Here is a 17513-nt window from a genome sequence, read left to right on the forward strand (position 1 = left end):
ATTTAATTTTACATTTGTAGATAGACGGACAGACACTTCAAATGTGTTTTCAATAGCCAAAAGTAGTTAAGCTGAAACATTTGATTGTGGTGGGGAGATCAGTAAAGGGCACAGTGTGGTTTATATTCAAATGAAATGAGAGCAATTCTTGGAAACTGATTTTATGGGAATACTTACTTGTAAATGTCTCAAGAGATGTCAGCTCAACAGTTTGAACTTCCCTTTTATATTAAATTTGGATTTGAAGGGAATTTTAGCCTGCTTGAAGAACTGAGTGGAATAATATCTGCCCTTCCTATGGAGAGTCACCTGAAAAAGTTAGTTGCAACTTTGACTTTAAGCTGTGGCCTGCCACTGTGCTGCTGCACTCAGCCAATTCATTCCCTTGCTGGTTAACTTTATGAAGCAAGGCATTTCTAAAGGTAAAGTTTGCATGGAGAAATGCAGCAGTGGGGAAATCTCTGCCCCACTTTATTCAGGCTTGGTGCCGTGGAGGAGGGCATTGGCAGGGAAGCCTAACTTTGAATTGTTGGTGGAAATTGTCAGAATTGGGACCTCTCCACCCTTCCCAGAATGCTGCTGTCTGTCACCCAGAAGGCGTCCATGGTCTCTAGAAAACAATGCAGCAGAGAACTCTAGCTAGCCCCTCTGTGATTTCATAGCTCTTTTACTGTGTTCATCCTCTCCTCCCCTCAGCCCAGCTAAACTTGTTCTCCTGGGATAGAAGGGGCTTTGCTGAATCCCACCCACTCATCCAGCCTGCCAAAAAGCGTTGTGCTGCCCTCAGCAAAACCCAGCCGGCTCACAGATGTCTTGCCAGGCGCAGCTTGTTGGCCCAGTCTTTGAATCTTAGAGAGAATCCCATAGGAGAAGCAACTGCTGAGCTGGAGGGAGATTCTGTCTAGCGCTTTGCTTTGCTTGGATGGGTCCCTTTGCTGATGCAGCTCTCTGTGCTATCTGTAAGCCTGCTTTAAGCTTAGTCAACGCTTCAGGGCACAGTGGCGAGAGGCAAAGTGTGTGTGTGAGAGAGAGAGAGAGAGAGGCAGAGAAGCCTGGCCTGTGTCTTGCACCTCAGTTCCTGGCTTCCACAGTTGCATAACCTTTGCCAAGCTGGATCCTTTGGAATAAAACTCCCGTCTTCTGGCCATGGGGGCTGAGGCTACAACTTAGGAGTTGTAGTCCTAAACATCTGGAAGGCTATGGGTTGGTGAAGGCTGCCAGAGAGGGGGGGGGGAGGACATGACATCTTGCCTGTGAGAACCAGCTGACAAACTAGGCATTCTTTGTGGAGGAGCCCCTGGGAATGCTGGCACCTAGTTGTGGGCCAGGGCCTCTCTGTGCTGCACAGAAGAGGCTGAGCCAGCTGTTCCTTCTCAGCCCAGCCTGACCTTCCTGCTGACAGAGCCCCAGGACTTCCTACAATGTTTGCCTTAGGGGTGCCCCAACTTTTTTCAAAGAGGGCCAGATTTGATGAAATGAACATGTTTGAGGGCCGACCAAAGCTGTTGACCTTTTTTTAGGATTGAAGTTGTTGAGCTTTTTTTTACAATTTTACCCCAGGAAATAAACTGCCACAGGGGCTGGATTAAACCTACCGGCGGGCCACATTACACCCCCAAAACTGACTTTGGACATGCCTGCTTTAGGTCCAGGCAGGTGGCAGATTCCTGCTTCTTGGGAATAAGGAAGAACAGCTTGAAGGACAGAGGGTGATGTGACTGGAAAAAGGGAAGAGAGGAGCTGGGCGCAGCCTGGTTGGTGTCTTCTCCCGCCCCCATCCCCTTGGTGGGATGCTCTACCCAGGGAGGCCCACCTGACTCCGTCATGCTCAGTTTATGGTCCCTAAATTTAGATACTTTTGTCCCCAGGTTCTGGCTCATAACATTGGACTGTTTTGAAATTTAATTTCTATTACAATTTTTATTTATGATTTTCAGTTGTATACAATTCAACAATAGCTTAACAGTAGTTCTAACATTTCAAACCTCGACTTACTTCCTCCTCTTTCTGCGATTCCTTAAATTTATTTTCATCATTCCCTGCATATTTTATCTTAATTTATTCTTTTATTCATCTACCTTGATATACATTTTTTGAAACTGCCAGTTATTACAATAATCCTGCCAATGTCTTTATCTGTTTACAGTTTGCTTGTAAATATACAACAAACAATTTCCATTCCTTTATGAAAAGTTTATTATCTTGATTTTTATTATCTTGAAATTAGATTTCTGACCTTTTCATACATATTGATGGATGGGCACTTTTTGGTATTTGTGTATTTGGCTTGAGTGTTTCTTACACTATTCGTATTTTATGAATTGCATGTTGCTCTGAGGCATCTTTTGTGAAAAGTGATGAATAACTCCATTAATAGATTGATGTTGTAGCTCCCTGAGGTTGGACAGAGCCAGCAGGATCTGCCCCCTGCTCAAACGGCTGCCCAGCCTCTGTCTCAGAGAGAGATCCTCACCGCCCCTCCAGGTCTTCACTGATTAGCCACACTTTTAATTCCAAAGTTTCTCTGAATGTGTTCCTACTTCTTCTGGCCATAAGATCTATAAAGGCCCAGTGGTATCCCCACAGGCAGAGTGCCCTGATACTCTGGCCAGCTGCTTCTTAGCACGGCTGGTTATCCAGGGACAGTCCCTCTTCCAGTCCTCTTCACCTTTTGTCACACATTCAAGGGGTGACTCAGTTGCAAGAGAGCAGGTCACCTGAGGGGATATTGGGAGCTCCTTTGGCCTCCTTCTCTTTCCTCTCATTTGCCTATGATGAGTAATTAGTGGTAGAGACAAGGCAAGACAGACTCTTGCTGTCCCTTTGCCCCTTTTGTATCACACCTATGCCACCTGTGGGGCTCAAGGCCATTAGTCATCCTTGGGGGACGGGCACCTGCCAAAGCTCTCAGCTGGGAAGTCTTTGGGAAGAGGCTTCAGTGTCTGAATGTCCTCCCAGGTGTTCTTTTGATCCCTCACTGTACCTGTGAGATGCTCACCCACACAGCCTCACCAGTGAGACCAATTATCGTTGAATCTTTCTCACACTCACCTGTGTGGGAATGTTTTCCTTGCTCAGTTCATAGGAACACCAGTGCTCAAAGTGTCACCTTTCAGGTTCTCAACCAGATGTAAGCATTTTCTCCTGGCTAGGGCTGGCTAGCAGGTTTGAGATGAGGCTTGTATTGTGGGAGAGCCAGGTGGAATGGGAAGAGTGTCACAAGGCGAATTGATGGAGGTGTGCAGGCACTCAGGTGATTGAAGCATGGGGTGTTTGTGTAGCACTGCCTGTTTCAGTAGGCAGCTTCCAAACTTGAATGCAGTGGCGGGGGGGGGATAAACCGTGTAATCTGAAGGTGGCTGAGTTCTCTATTTGAAGAGCACCAGAGAGTCAAGTTTAAAGATGGAGAAGCTTTTTGGGGGGGGACATGCCACCTGGGCAGCAGACTGAGGGTGCTCACGTGGCTACAGACTTCCCCGTTATGCTGAGATGTAGTTTTATTTAAATGGCAGCAATTGTTTCTAAATTTGCATCTGTACATTTAAACTAGTGTATGCACATTTTATGCAGATCTGTGTCCTCTTTCTTTGGGGTGATGCATTTACTTTCCTGTCTGTTTTGGTGACCCATAAGTGGACCACCCCTCTGTTATCCTTTAATTCAGTGGTTTCCAAAGTGAGCAGTACCACTCCCTGGGGGGCATTGAGATTACCTAGGGGGACACCAAGAGGCAACGGGATGACAGGCTTTGGAAAGCTGGTATCACCGGATCAAGTTCATCAATTTTGTTGACTTAATTAAACCAGCAGTTTAATTAGATTTTGAATAAGTGTGCAATTGTTACTGTTCTGAAAGTCACTGTGTTATTACCTTCCTTAGTGGATCATGCAAACAGCTTTTCTTAATACTGCTTTTTATAGGGTAAGGTAGGGGGCACTGGGGATGAGTTTGTGGAACCAAGGGCGGCAGCCTGAAAAGGTTTGGAAATCACTGCTCTAGTTTATTAAAGAGGAATTTACATTCCTGCATTGTGGTCCCTTCCAACTCTACAGTTCCATGATTCTATGAATTTCCAAACTCCCATAGCCTCTCAGCTATCAAAGGAGCAGCAGAGGCTCCTCCTTTCTCAGCCACGGTCCACAGAGCTGCAGGGAGATGGCTGTTGCCCACGGCTGGCTGGGAACAAACTGTGTGGCTCTTGGAGCCACGTGTGGGCTGAAGTTGGGAAGCTGCTCCGGGTTCCCTTGGCAGGGCCGGAGCACCAGCCGCCCTCACCTACGCCAGGCCTGTGTTGCCACCCAGGAGGGAGAGCAGGGCTGGGAGAACGTTTCAGCCTTTTAGTGAAGCAGGAGCAGGAACGGGCTGGAACTTGTCCAGTGGCAAACAATCAGGCACAGGCTTGCTTGAAACACACAGAACAGGCTGTGCTGCAGAGCTGGAGTCGTGCAACAGGGAAGGTCACCCAAGGTCAGCTGGGTTGGGCTTCGCAATCCAGCACCGAGGCTGTTTCCCAGACTCTGCAGGCAAGCTCCCAGGGAGAGTCCCTGTGATGGGTGCCACACCCAGGTGCTCTGCCTTTCCCTCCCTTCTGCTGAAGCTACGCAGACCCCGCCAGCCTCCCCAGCCCTTCCTCTAGGCGTCCAGAGCATGGTAACTCTGGCTTACGCTCCAAAATGAGAGGTCCTGGGGCTGAAAGCTGTGCCCTGGAGGCCTCAGCTGTGTGCCTGTTCAAATGGAGTTGAGTGCCAGTGCCCCACAAGGAGTTGGGCCAAGAATGGCAATGGGTGACTCACAGGGTTCCCCCCCCCCCAACTCAATAGGGTCCTATCCTGCACTGCAGCTGAATCATCCAGCAGTTTCAGGTACCCTCAGGCAGAGGTGAGTCATTTCCTGTTAGCAAGAGCCCTGACTGGAAGCCACCTGCAGGAGGGTCTTTTCCCCAGAGTCAGGTACCACCTCTTTGCTCCGAAGCGGAAGGGGAAAGGAGCACAGGCAGAGTCATCCCAGGTGTGGAGGTGGAAGGGAATTTTGAGCAGCAGCCATCTCTGCCTTGGGGAGTCATTCCTCTTCTGTCCCTCACCCCCCCCATATAAAACTCCATCATACATGCAAGAGGGAACCAGTAAGCCAGTTGTGGAGATTTTGGCATGTGCCACACAACAGCCTCTGGGAATGTTGCCTTGCCCAAGGCTGTTGTGGAGACGACGACACCACGAGCGCCACCAGGAACCATAGAACTGTAGAGTTGGAAGGGACTCTGAGCATCATCTATTTCAATCCTCTGCAGTGCAGGAATATGCAGCTGTCCCATATGGGGATCAAACCTGCAACCTTGCCATTACTCTATTAGCACAGAGGTGGACATGAGAGAAAAGTAACTGCAAAACCTGTAGTGGGTAGAAAAGACTGGGAGCAAATAACTCCTTTTGATGATCTGAAAAGGCTGGACTCCTGTCTTCTGCCTTACTGCTTGAGTGGATTATTGAAACTCATTCACCTTTTCTGTATTTGTGTGTGGCCAAATCCCTGAGCAAAATGCTGCTCTTGGGCATTCTGCAATACTGAATGTTGTTTGCAACACTCAAATGCCTTTTTGGAGTGTTCTGACCTGTTATGTCTACCTTGAGCTTTGTTGAATGAACTTTATTACGGTCACAGACCAGGATAGCCTTGAGCTTTGTATTGACAAATGAAGTTGCAGTAGAGACATGCTTGATAAGTTGTTGAAATGTGGCAGCGCTTTTGTTCTCTGCTTGCTGAGGGGGCAGGACTGCTTGGGACATTGGGGCTCAACCTGCTACTCATAGGCCACCTCTCTTTTCTTATCTCCTTCCCCCCAGGCTCCCCCCTCCGGCTCTTGACCCGCTTTGAAGAGCCTGGAATCACCAACTACACCACGATGATGCTGAGCCCAGATGGGGGCACCTTGTACGCAGGTGCCCGTGAGAGGCTCCTTGCCCTCAACACCACCTCCTTCTCTCCTGGGCCACAGCACCAAAAAGTAAGTGCAGGGTGCCCACTGGCCACTTTAGAGCCCCTCAGTTCAGATGTGCAGTGGAAATATACAGGAAGGACATCACTGGCTGATGGACGGACTGGCTGGTTGTTTCTGTTGTACCTCCCGGTCTGATGGGACCAACAAGTCTCTACTCATCCTGGAAGCAGTTTGGGCTGCAGTCAAAGAGCCAGTCCTCAACACTGGCAGCAGAGGCTGCCTCTCCTTCCCCCTCTGAGGGTTCCTAGCCTGGGAGGGTTCCAAACCATTGCCACACACAACTTCACTCTTTGGGTTCAGGCACAGAAACTGGCAACCTGAGGATCTTGGAGCCTGTGGTCTTTCTAAAAGCAAGCTGCTTCAGCCTTTGATTTGGAAATGCTGGTCAGCACCCCATGGCCTTCCAGGTGCCAAAGGAGGGCTGGGCAGCAGCTGCTGCTGCTTCCGTTGGCCCTGCCCCATGCCAGTCACTCTAGATGCCAGGGTCCTGCTCTTGGCATAATATTTGGGCCACTTTAGGAGAATGCTGGGGTTTTCCATTTAATGCATCTGCAGCCCTGGCACTGGGCATCACTGGGCTGGCCCCCCTTGCAGTGGGCAGGATACTGCCACAGATGAGGTTCACTGAGAGGCTCCAGAAAGTACCAGTGGGGAAATCAAGGGTCCATTGGGAATGGGGCAAGAGGGGCACTGCTGGGGCTCACAGCCTGCCAAGGATGGCTCTGAAATGCCATTCTAGAAACCGCCCTAGAGGGAGGCAAGGGGAGTGCCTGGACTGAGCCCCCTGGTCACCGCCTCTCTTCCTGTCTTGCAGTTGCTGTGGGGGGCTGAGGAGGAGAAGAAGCGTCAGTGTGTCTTCAAGGGCAAAGACCCCCAGGTGAGTGCCAGGGATGTGACTCCCCCCTCCCTACCAGAAGTAGGTCTGCCATTCCTGTGCCCGGGGGGCTTCTTCTGCCCCTTGGATTGGGCTGTGACCCGCTCAAGGCATCCCCTCCATTGCTGGGGGGCATTTTGAGTTAGACGGAGCTCAAAGCTTTCCTCTTCTGTCCCTTGCAGAGAGACTGTCACAATTACATCAAGATCTTGCTGCAGCTGAACAGTACCCACCTGTACACCTGTGGGACCAGCGCCTTCAGCCCCACCTGCACCTACATTGTGAGTAAGCTTGTGGGGGGAGGCACACCTTGCTGCCAGTATAGGACCCCTCGCCTTGGAGAATCAGAACTATCAGATTGGGCCATCCAGCTCAGCTTTCACCAGCCTGGCGTGCTCTAGGTATTTCAAACTACAACTCCCAGAAGCCCAACCAGTGCGGCAGTTCCCCCATCAACCCCTGTGTTACATGCAAGCTGGGGCTGATGGGGGTGGTAGTCCAAAGCATGTGGAGGGCACCAGGTTGGCAGAGGCTGAGCTATCTCAAGAGAGACTCCCATGCACCCTTCAGCAGGATCAAGGAAATGCCCTTTGGAGATGTTTGTCCTGCCAGGAGTTTCCACCACCTCCCTGGGCAGCCTGGCCCAGTCCTGTATGGACCTTCTTGCACTGGAACAAGCCCCATTCATGAGGAAGCCTCCAGCTGCCAGTTGTGGGCAGACCCTGGATAGAGTCCTGTTTTCTGGGAAGGAGCCACTGCTGTTTACTGCTGTAGTGTTGAAAACACAGCTCAGTGCTCTCACAGGCCAAGACCCTGGCAGGATTTGCACCTGGAGGCTGTGCAAGGGTCTTCTTGAAGGTCCTAGAGTTGGAGTCTACATGTTCGGGGAGCCCCAGCCCCTACTATTTGGCGTTAGTGGGAAGGATTAGGCTAGGTCTTGTCTCCTGGCCTGAGTCCCCACACATTTTTTAAAAACAGAAACGTTTTTGCTTCAACACCACCCCGAAATACATACTTCCTGGCATCTTCCTGACTGCACCATTCTCCCCTTTAGAACATTCCAGAATTCAGTCTGAAGCGAGAGGCCTCTGGGAAGCTGTTGCTGGAGGACGGGAAAGGGCGCTGCCCCTTTGATCCTGCATACAGGTCCACAGCCATCATGGTTGGTAAGGAGATCCTGGGTTAAAGCCAGGGGCTGCATCCCTCCATTCCATGGAACCAAGGAGGGAAGGGGCTGGGCCACCCCCAGGACTGGAAGAGTCATAGAATCATAGACGGGGGGGGGGACCCAAAGGGTCAACTAGTCTGGTCCCCTGCAATGCAGCAGGGAGAGGGGAGCCAGCCAAGTCTTTCGAAAGCATTGAAGAAGAGGAGACTATCCCTGGGTGTCTGGTAAAGGGCTCTGAGGGTCTTCCTGATGGGGATGCTTTCTGGCAGATGGAGAACTGTACGCGGGGACTGTGAGCAACTTCCAAGGCAACGAGCCAACCATCCTGCGGAGTCATGGCAGTCGCCCGGCCATCAAGACCGAGAACTCGCTCAACTGGCTGCAAGGTGTGTGGGGTAGCATAAGAACATGAGAAAAGCCTTCTAGATCAGGCCCATCTAGTCAACCATCCAACCAGAGGCCCCAAAGGGAAACCCTGCAAGCAGGATCTGAGCAGAATAGCCCTCCCCCCTCCTGCGGTTTCCAGCAGCTGGTATTCAGAAGCATGCTGCCTCTGACTGTGGATGCAGAGCTGAGCCTTGTGGCTAGTAGGCATCCATAGTCCTCTCCTTCGTGGAGATGGGTGAGCAGGGAAGCTGTGCTGCTCAGTGACATGACTGGGGAGCATGTTTATTGCCTCAAATGGCTCGGACATCAAGACCTTCACTGGCCCTTCCCATGGTCTTGGGGGCAGGAGTGAATTCGCAAGAGCCTTCTTCAAGCCAAGGTGTTCTTCCACCGGCTAGACTCTCTGCAGCTCTGGTTTGGACTCGCCCTTGGGACGGGGGGGCTCCAAGCCTCTTCCTTGGATCCAGATCCATGGGATTAGGGAGCAACTGCAGAAAGGCCTGCCTCTGCCATCAGGAGGGCTGCAGCTCAGCAGCAGAGCATCTGCCTTGCATGCAGAAAGTCCCAGGTTCAGTCCCCAATGGCATCTCCAGGTAGGGGTCGGAGCGACTCCTGCCTGAAACCCTGGAGAGCTGCTGCCAGCCAGTGTAGGTAATGCTGAGCAAGATGGACCAATGGTCTGTCTCTGTATAAGGCAGCTTCCTATGTTCCTATGTGCCACAGATCCCTTCTTTGTGGGCTCGGCCTACCTGCGAGAGAGCCACCCGCCCAGCAGCGCCCAGACGGACGACGACAAGATCTACTTCTTCTTCAGTGAAAGTGGCAAGGAGTTTGACTTCTTTGAAGACACTGTTGTGTCACGCATTGCCCGTGTGTGCAAGGTGAGGAGGGCTTCGTTTGTTTGGGAACTGGGATGTTTTTCCCCCCTTTCCCTTTTTGCAAAAGTTTGGAGAAGGTGGAAACCTCTCTTTCTGCTGAGCCAGGGCCAGCCCAAGACATTTTGCTGCCTGAGCCAGAGCAGTAAATGGTCCTTCCCCGCCCGCTTAAGTCAAGGTTCATTGTGCCCAAGGCTAGCCGAGTTATTTTGGCGCCTGAGGCAGGAGATTCTACAAGCGCGTCTCCCTGGGAAAAGAATGGTCATAAACTAATAAACTAGCAATATGCTGCTACCCTTGATGGTTCTCTGGGCCTGCAGTGTCCCCTGGTGCCCATCTCTTGCTCTCTCATGCCTTCTCTTGGCACCAGCAGGAACAGCAAGTGGCAGCTGGGAGGAGCTCCCAGCTGGGTTCAGCGTGGAAGGAGAGCTTTAAAAAATTTAAAAGCCACCTTTCTGTCCCAGGTGGAGAACTCGATTTTTATGTATGACAGGTTTCGACCAGTTCCTCTCAAAGTTTTATTGAAGCATTTTTTATTTATTGGATTTAAATCCCACCTCTTTCTCCCTGGAGCTCAAGGTGTCTTACATGCTTCTTTTCCTCTTCATTTAATCCCCACAACCACCCTGTAAGGTAGGCCAGGCTGAGAGATTGTGATGGGCCCAAGGTTACCCAGTAAGCTTTGTGGTCACGTGGGGATTTTGAACCCTGGTCTCCCGACACTCTAACCCAGGAGTCAGCAAACTTTTTCAGTAGGGGGCCAGTCCACTGTCCCTAAGACCTTGTGGGAGGGCCGGACTATATATTTTTTTAAAAAATTAACGAATTCCTGTGCCCCACAAATAACCCAGAGATGCATTTTAAATAAAAGCACACATTCTACTGCAGGCCGGATTTAGAAGACGATTGGGCCAGATCCGGCCCCCGGGCCTTAGTTTGCCTACCCATGCTCTAACCACTACACCACCCTTTACTGCAAGTGTAATTCCAGACTGTCTTACAAATAAAAGTGAACCCAGTTATACCCTCAAAGGACTCAAAACAAGGCAGGTGTTTCCAAATAGGCTGCCAGGAAAAATTCTTCTGGGCATCCTGGGCCTCTGCTCTGTAACGTAATACAACTTGGGACCAAACTAGACGTGAGCATCTGGGATGCAGGAACTTGCCTCCTCCCATTGGGTGGGTGGGTGGGGAGGGGAGGGAAGTACAATTTGCATCTAGCTACATCTCATTTGGCCCCAAGTCTAACCGTCTTCCACCAAGCTAGTCTCAAGTCCAAAATTAAAAGCCCATTAGATGTCCTTCCTGCCACACTGTGGCTTTTCTAGGCCCGGCTCTTGCAACTTGGCATGACAGCACCACCCCTCACCCCTCCCTCCCTTCCTTTCTCTCCTTGCCAGGGTGACGTTGGGGGTGAGCGGGTTCTCCAGAGGCGGTGGACGACCTTCCTGAAGGCCCAGCTGCTGTGCTCACACCCCGAGGACGGCTTCCCCTTCAACGTGCTGCAGGACATGTTTGTGCTCACCCCAGGCGAGAACTTGGCAGAGACCATCTTCTACGGGGTCTTCACCTCTCAGTGGTGAGCAGTGAGAGGAGGCTGCCTCTCTGGGCTGCCAGGTTCCCTTGGTAGAGGGCACTTGGTGCATGCCCCATTACTTCTGCATGCCTGTGGGTTTTTGACTGCCCCATTTATATATTTATTGTCAATTAATTTTTATTCATTTTTCAAATGTGTAACACATCAATGCCAAACTAAAACTAATACATTTCCCCCCCAAAAAACTGGCTTTGCACTCTCTCAGATATTTCCACTTCTTACCCTTTTACATGCTGCTTATTTTACAGATTTATCTCTAATTAACACCTATTTTTCTTTAGCAAATTCCTCATCCTTCAGCTGTGTCTTTACCAGCTCCTGCATATAGATCAAACAAAATTATATCAAATGACAAGTGAGGTTATAGTAGTTTAAATCTTTCATTCCTCTTTCTCGACTGTCCCATCCTTGACCCTCCTTCTCCTTCCTCCTCTCTCCCAGGGACAGGAAGGGCGCTGGGGGCGCTGCAGTCTGTGCCTTCTCCATGGCAGATGTGGAGGAAGCCTTCAGTGGGCTGTACAAGGAAGTCAACCGGGAGACCCAACAGTGGTATACGGACACCCACCCTGTGCCGGAGCCCCGGCCTGGAGCGGTATGTCCATCACCCAGCGACCAGCTCCATGGGCTTGGGGGCAGGAAGGCCTTGGGACTGATGCTGGTGGGTCTGCCTGCCCTCCACCTTGAAGGCTACCAGGCTGCCTTTGGCTTTTGCCTGAGATCCTGCAGAGGGTAGGGGCTGCCAGAGTCCAGTGCTGGACAACCTAAGCTGCTGCTGCTGCTGCCACGCACCCCTTCACTTCAATATGGCTCTTTCCTTTCAATCCCCCTTCCCACAGTGCATTAACAGCCAGGCCCGGCGGATGAAGATCACCTCCTCACTCCAGATGCCTGACCGGGTGCTCAACTACCTCAAGGACCACTTCCTGATGAGCAGCCCCATTCGGAGCCAGCCACTCTTCCTCCTGCAGGGTCATGCCCGCTACCAGCAGATCAGCGTCCAGCGTGTCCAAGGCCTGCACCGGGCCTACGATGTCTTGTTCTTGGGCACAGGTGGGTGGTGGCAGCGGCGGCTGGGAGGAGGGAGGCAGGGGGAGGCCCTCTGGCAGTGGCTGGAAGGATGGACCCTCCAAGGTGCTAGCTGCCTCTTACCTGCACTTCCTGGATATAATACCATATTTTTTGCTCTAAAAGACTCACTTTTTCCCTCCTAAAAAGTAAGGGGAAATGTGTGTGCGTCTTATGGAGCGAATGCAGGCTGCGCAGCTATCCCAGAAGCCAGAACAGCAAGAGGGATCGCTACTTTCGCTGCACAGCAATCCCTCTTGTTGTTCTGGCTTCTGAGATTCATAATATTTTTTTTTTTGTTTTCCTCCTCCAAAAACTAGGTGAGTCTTATGGTCTGGTGCGTCATAGAGCGGAAAATACGTATATCCTTATTTTATATATACACACACACGCATACACTCTGTCCATCTGGCTGGGTTTCCCCAGCCACTCTGGGTGGCTTGCAACACATAAAAATTGTAAAACACCAGACATTAACATTTCCCGATACAAGGCTGCCTTCAGGTGTCTTCTAGAAGTCGGATAGTTGTTTATTTCCTTGGCATCTGATGGGAGGGTGTTCCGCAGGGCGGGTGCCACTACCGAGAAAGTCCTCTGCCTTCCTCTGCCTTCCATGGCTACCAGCCACAATGGGTATGTGCTGCTTCCACGGTCAGAGGCAGCAATGCTTCTGCACGCCAGTGGCTGGAAACCGTAGGAGGGGAGAGGGCTCTTGTCCTCAGGTCCTGCTTGTGGGTTTCCCACAATGGGCATCTGGTTGGCTGCTGTGAACACAGCAGGCCGGACTGGATGGGCCATTGGCTTGATCCTGCAGGTCTCTCCTTATGTTCCTCCTCTCAACCGGCTTAGATCTTCTCTTGGAAACTTGCTCCAAGCATCCTTAGAGAGGAGGCATCCTGCAGAGAGCACGGCGGCATCCTGAGTACTCTTTGGAGGCGCCCCAGGCTGCCCTCTTTCTTGACATTCAGTTCTATCTTGCCTATCATGGAACCCAAGGGAGCAGGCACCTGGCTTTCAGGAGGTCCCCCACCTGACCTGACCAGGCTTGGGCCTGCTTATCTTCAGCAAGGTGGTGGTAGTGACCTCCTCCACCTTCTCCATTGCCTGCGCTGCTGTGGCTGCCCTGTGGTGGGTGGGAGAGACCTGCTTAGGGAAGTTTTTAATGTTTGATGTTTTATTGTATTTTTAATATTTTGTTGGAAGCTGCCCAGAGTGGCTGGGGAAACCCAGCCAGATGGGTAGGGTATAAATCATCATCATCATCATTATTATTATCATTATTATTTATTACACTCCAAGTCTCTCATTCTACAGCTGGCTTCTTTGTTCTTGCTGCTGCCTTCAGAATTTTCCCTGTTTCAACTTGCCATGTGTGTTACAATTCTTTAAGACACCTAGTGGGGGTCTGGATCAGGCCAAAAAAGGTGGGAGAGGAATTAGAGACTATTAGAGAATTTAAAAGTGGGAGAGGTCAGTGGGGAGAGTGTTGCAGAGTGAGGCACATCTTGTGTTAAAGGCTGTTGACGGGATAGTCCAGGGTTTCCCAAACTTGGGTCTCCAGCTGTTTTTTGGACTACAACTCCCATCATCCCTATCTAACAGGACCAGCGGTCAGGGGTGATGGGAATTGTAGTCCAAAAGCAGCTGGAGACCCAAGTTTGGGAAACCTTGGTCTAGCCCAACCTAAGGCCAGCCTGGCCACACAAAGGGGAGTCTGTGCCATTTCCACTTACTCAGAATAGCAGGCAGGAAACATGCCCAACAACAGGAGAGAGACCAGGCCGTCGGGTGTCTGGGAAAGCTGTTGGCTGCTGTTGGTTGGGACCTCCAGACTTCAAACATGTGGTTTTGGTTCTCTGTGGCTGGCCCTGGACAGGTGGGGAGGGAGGGAATGGAGCTCTTCTATGTGGTACTGGCCAGCATGTGGGAGACAGCTGTTTGCCCTGGCCCTCATCGCTGGGTTCCCCTTTCTGCTTTGCAGATGACGGCTGGCTGCACAAGGCCGTGGTGACAGAGCAGCAGGTCCAGATCATTGAAGAGATCCAGCTCTTCCCTGCTGGGCAGCCTGTCCTCAAGCTGCTTCTGGACCCCGCCCAGGTAAGACAGAGGAGCATCCTGGGAAACTCCCGCCAGCATCCTCATCAGAAGAGGGAAGCCGTCTCCACGAGAGAGAGAAGTGGCCAGTCTGGGGGTTGTGTGCCTTCCAAGAGGACTCAGCCCTCAGCTTCAAAGCGAGGGTTCCCTCCTCAGTGGCTGCTGTAGATCCACCCTTGTGTTGATCTGCGTGGGCACCTGGGGTCTCTGGAGGGAAAGCTGTGCCATATCTTGCCTCCACTCCTTCCCAGAAACGTTGCTCTGTGCCAGCCTGGACTCAGGCAGATACTTCTGAACCAGCAGGGTCCCCCTTAGCTAGGCACAGTGGGCAGGACAAGGGCTGGTTTGGAGAGCTTCTGTTGCCTGGTGGTCAGCTGCTCTGCCCACAGGGGCCAGGTGCTGCATGACTGGCTTGTGGCCGCTGGAGACCCTCTGACAGGTGACCTGCAGGGGGCATGGTGGGTCTGCTCTGTGGAACGAGCCTGACTTAGCTCCTCCTGTCCTCCCCTCAGGGCCTCCTTTACGCTGCCTCCTACACTGCGCTCGTCCAAGCGCCACTCTCCAACTGCAGCATGTACCGGACCTGTGCCGAATGCATCCTGTCTCGGGACCCCTTCTGCATCTGGAGCGGAGGGGCCTGCATTCCGCTTCTCCCAGACCGCTCATGGCCCCATGCAGGGTGAGTGCTTCTTCCACCAGGCCTAAGTGGGGGTGCCCACCTCCTTCCTCCCCCTCCCCCTCCCCCTCAACCCATGGGTGGCCTCTGCCCCCTCCCTCCTTGCCTCTCCCTTCACCATTGCTGCCTCCATCTCTCACCAGGCCCAGCTGGCTTCAGGACATCGAAGGAGCTGATGCCACCCAGCTTTGCCAGACGAGCAATGGGCAGCCCAGCCGCTCAGCCACAGGTAAAGACCAAAGCTGGGGTGGGGGCTTTGAGAACACTGGGAACAAAAGAGGGAAAATGAGATGAGGGGTTACAGGCACTCTCTTTCTGGCTCTGTCCTGCCTGCTGACCTAGAGTCTCTCCAGCAACTTATTTATTTATCACATTTATATTCCACCTTTCCCTCAAGCAGCTCAAGGTGGCATACATTCTTCTGTTCCCCGCAATTTTATCCTCAGAACAACAACCCTGTGAGGTAGACTAGGCTAAGAGACAGTGACTGGCCAGTGAATTTGATGGGGGTGAGGGGATTTGAACGCTGGTCTCCCAGGCCCCAGTCCGACACCGCACTGGGTCTCCTGGGCTCGGCTGCCTGGCAGCCTCCCTGTGGCACCCAGGGCCTGACTGGTGGGTGTCCCTTCTCTCCCCTCTGCAGAAGAGCCCCCCTGCCAGACGGTGGTGATCTTGGGTTCCAGCGCTGTGCAGACGCTCCCTTGCCCGCAGCTCTCCAACCTGGCTTCTCGGCACTGGCTGCACAATGGGGTTGCCATCAACACCTCGGCTGTCCTGGTGCTTCCCGAAGGGGAGCTGGTGCTGATGGGCAGCCCAGCCCAGGCAGGACGCTATGACTGCTGGTCGCAGGAGGGCGGCTTCCGACAGCTGATGGCCAGTTACTGCGTGCGGGTCGAGCCCACGCTTGGAGCCCGGATCGTGCCCCTCCAGAACCCCCTGGAGACCATCAGCACCTCCAGGAGCGTCTCAGCGGCAGCCGCGGGGAGCAGCATGTCAGCTCTGCTGGAGGGCAAGACCTACTGGACGGAGTTCCTGGTGATGTGTGTGGCCTTTGCCGTCACCGTGACGCTCCTGACCCTCTTTGTGCTGCACCGGCACCGCAACGCCGTGAAGACCTTCCTCAAGCAGGGCAAGTGCACCAGCGCCCATCCCAAGAAACCCCGCAAGATGGGGCTTCCCGCAGAGAACTTGCCCCTCAACGGGGCCCATACGCCCAGTGCCATCCTAGACCACAAGGGCTACCAGGCCCTCCACGACAGCCACGCGGCCAACACGCCTCTGCATGCCGCTCCGGCGGCACAGCCCAGCGTGGCCTTCTCGGAGTCCGACCGACGCCCGCTCAGCGTCCACGAAAGCGTCGTGGAGGTGTTGACTCCCGCCCAGCGGCCGCGTGTGCGCCTCGGCTCCGAGATCCGGGACTCGGTCGTATGAGCCGCATTGTTGTATCCACAGACCCTGCTGTGCTGAGCCTTCCGAGGAACCAGGAGCTCCTGGTGCCCCCACCCAAACCAGAACTGCCCTACGGACTGTGAACGGACAGAAGAGGCCCTGCAGTGTTGGGCACTTGGGCCGCGTCCTCTCGCCCTGCGCTGGGGCACCTGTGTGTCTCTGTGCTGCCCTGGACTCCTTGCAAACAGTGGCCGGAACCTGCAGAGAGCAGAGCAGGCACTCCTAAGCCTTGAGGAGCAGGGGTGGCCTGCTCCCCAGCTGCTGCAAGGATGCTCAGCTGGGCAGAAGGGGAGACACTTTGGCCCAGGCTGTCGTCGTAGGTCAGAGGAGCCAGACCCAAGCCCCACTGGGCTGGGGCAGGACGAGAGACTGCAAGGAGGCTGCAGAAGGAGGCCCTGCCCTTGGCCTGCCCAGTTCCTGCACTTCCTTCCAAAGAGAGCACCCTCTGGGCCCAAGGAGTGGCACCTGCGAGCTCTCTCAATGGGTGGGGGCGTTGTGTTGTGTTGTGTGCATGGGGTGGAGTCTGGCTTCTCATGAACTCTGTGGGGTTAGGGGGAGAACCTGTTGAATGTTTAGGGTGTTTGCTTGGTGTGTGGAAGTGTGAGAGTGGGGCTCAGGTGCCATGTTGCGAGGGGACAGGGACACAACGCCCACCGAACACAGATACCAGGCCTGCCCTTCTGACTCCTGCGCACTCTAGGTTTGGCTGTCTGCCACTGTGAATTCTGCCTGGGCTCCAGCACAGAGCTGCCTCCTGCCCAGGCCAGGTATGTGGAAGGGCAGATCCTGGCTTGGCCACTCACAACAGCAGCCCCAGCGCACCCCCACGCTTCCCACAAGTGCACTTGCACAAGCCTTGTGTGTTGGTTGTGTTTATTTTTACATAAAAGTTGATGTCTCCTTTGACAATGGCTTGAGCGTGACCTCTCTTGATGCTGCCCAGCCTTCTCACAGCAGCCAAGGCTCCCTGATCCCTGCCTCTCGACCTCTCTGGCAGCTCCAGTAGCAGGGTGTGGGCTTTGGAGCCTCCAGGTCCCACCAGCATCCCTGTGTGCCCCTTGAGCACTGGGAGCTATGGCACATACCTATGGGCAAAGCCTCAGCCTCTACTATCTGGGCAGAATGGCTGCTGCTGCTGCCCCTGTGGGCAACGCAGGAATCCTCCCCACCCCCACCGCCCGTCTCTTTCTGGCTGCATGACTAGAAGTGGTTCCGAATGGGGCAAAGATCAAAGGGTAGAAGGAAACAAGAGGCGGAAGGAGCAGGGGACAAGCCTTGTTGGAGGAGGCAGTAGAGGAGCTTGCTCCAGCAGCCTTTCCCACTCTTGTCACGA

General features: G+C 53.1%; 1 protein-coding gene across 2 annotated transcripts in view; it reads left to right on the plus strand.

Moving 5' to 3' along the window:
• Positions 1-17089, plus strand: part of SEMA4B (semaphorin 4B) — a 36039-nt gene extending 18950 nt beyond the window's left edge. For both annotated transcript variants that reach the window (XM_053364782.1, XM_053364781.1), the window contains 13 exons: positions 5841-6001; positions 6810-6872; positions 7052-7150; positions 7924-8035; positions 8307-8423; positions 9148-9305; positions 10700-10878; positions 11338-11488; positions 11733-11946; positions 13943-14058; positions 14568-14734; positions 14875-14960; positions 15375-17089. In XM_053364782.1, the coding sequence (XP_053220757.1) occupies positions 5900-6001; positions 6810-6872; positions 7052-7150; positions 7924-8035; positions 8307-8423; positions 9148-9305; positions 10700-10878; positions 11338-11488; positions 11733-11946; positions 13943-14058; positions 14568-14734; positions 14875-14960; positions 15375-16162 (2352 nt within the window). In that variant the 5' untranslated portion in view covers positions 5841-5899 and the 3' untranslated portion in view covers positions 16163-17089. The remainder of the gene's footprint in view (positions 1-5840; positions 6002-6809; positions 6873-7051; positions 7151-7923; positions 8036-8306; positions 8424-9147; positions 9306-10699; positions 10879-11337; positions 11489-11732; positions 11947-13942; positions 14059-14567; positions 14735-14874; positions 14961-15374) is intronic.
• Positions 17090-17513: the final 424 nt, after the last annotated feature.

The sequence above is a fragment of the Podarcis raffonei genome, chromosome 14 (assembly GCF_027172205.1).
Source record: "Podarcis raffonei isolate rPodRaf1 chromosome 14, rPodRaf1.pri, whole genome shotgun sequence".
Classification (NCBI taxonomy): domain Eukaryota; kingdom Metazoa; phylum Chordata; class Lepidosauria; order Squamata; family Lacertidae; genus Podarcis; species Podarcis raffonei.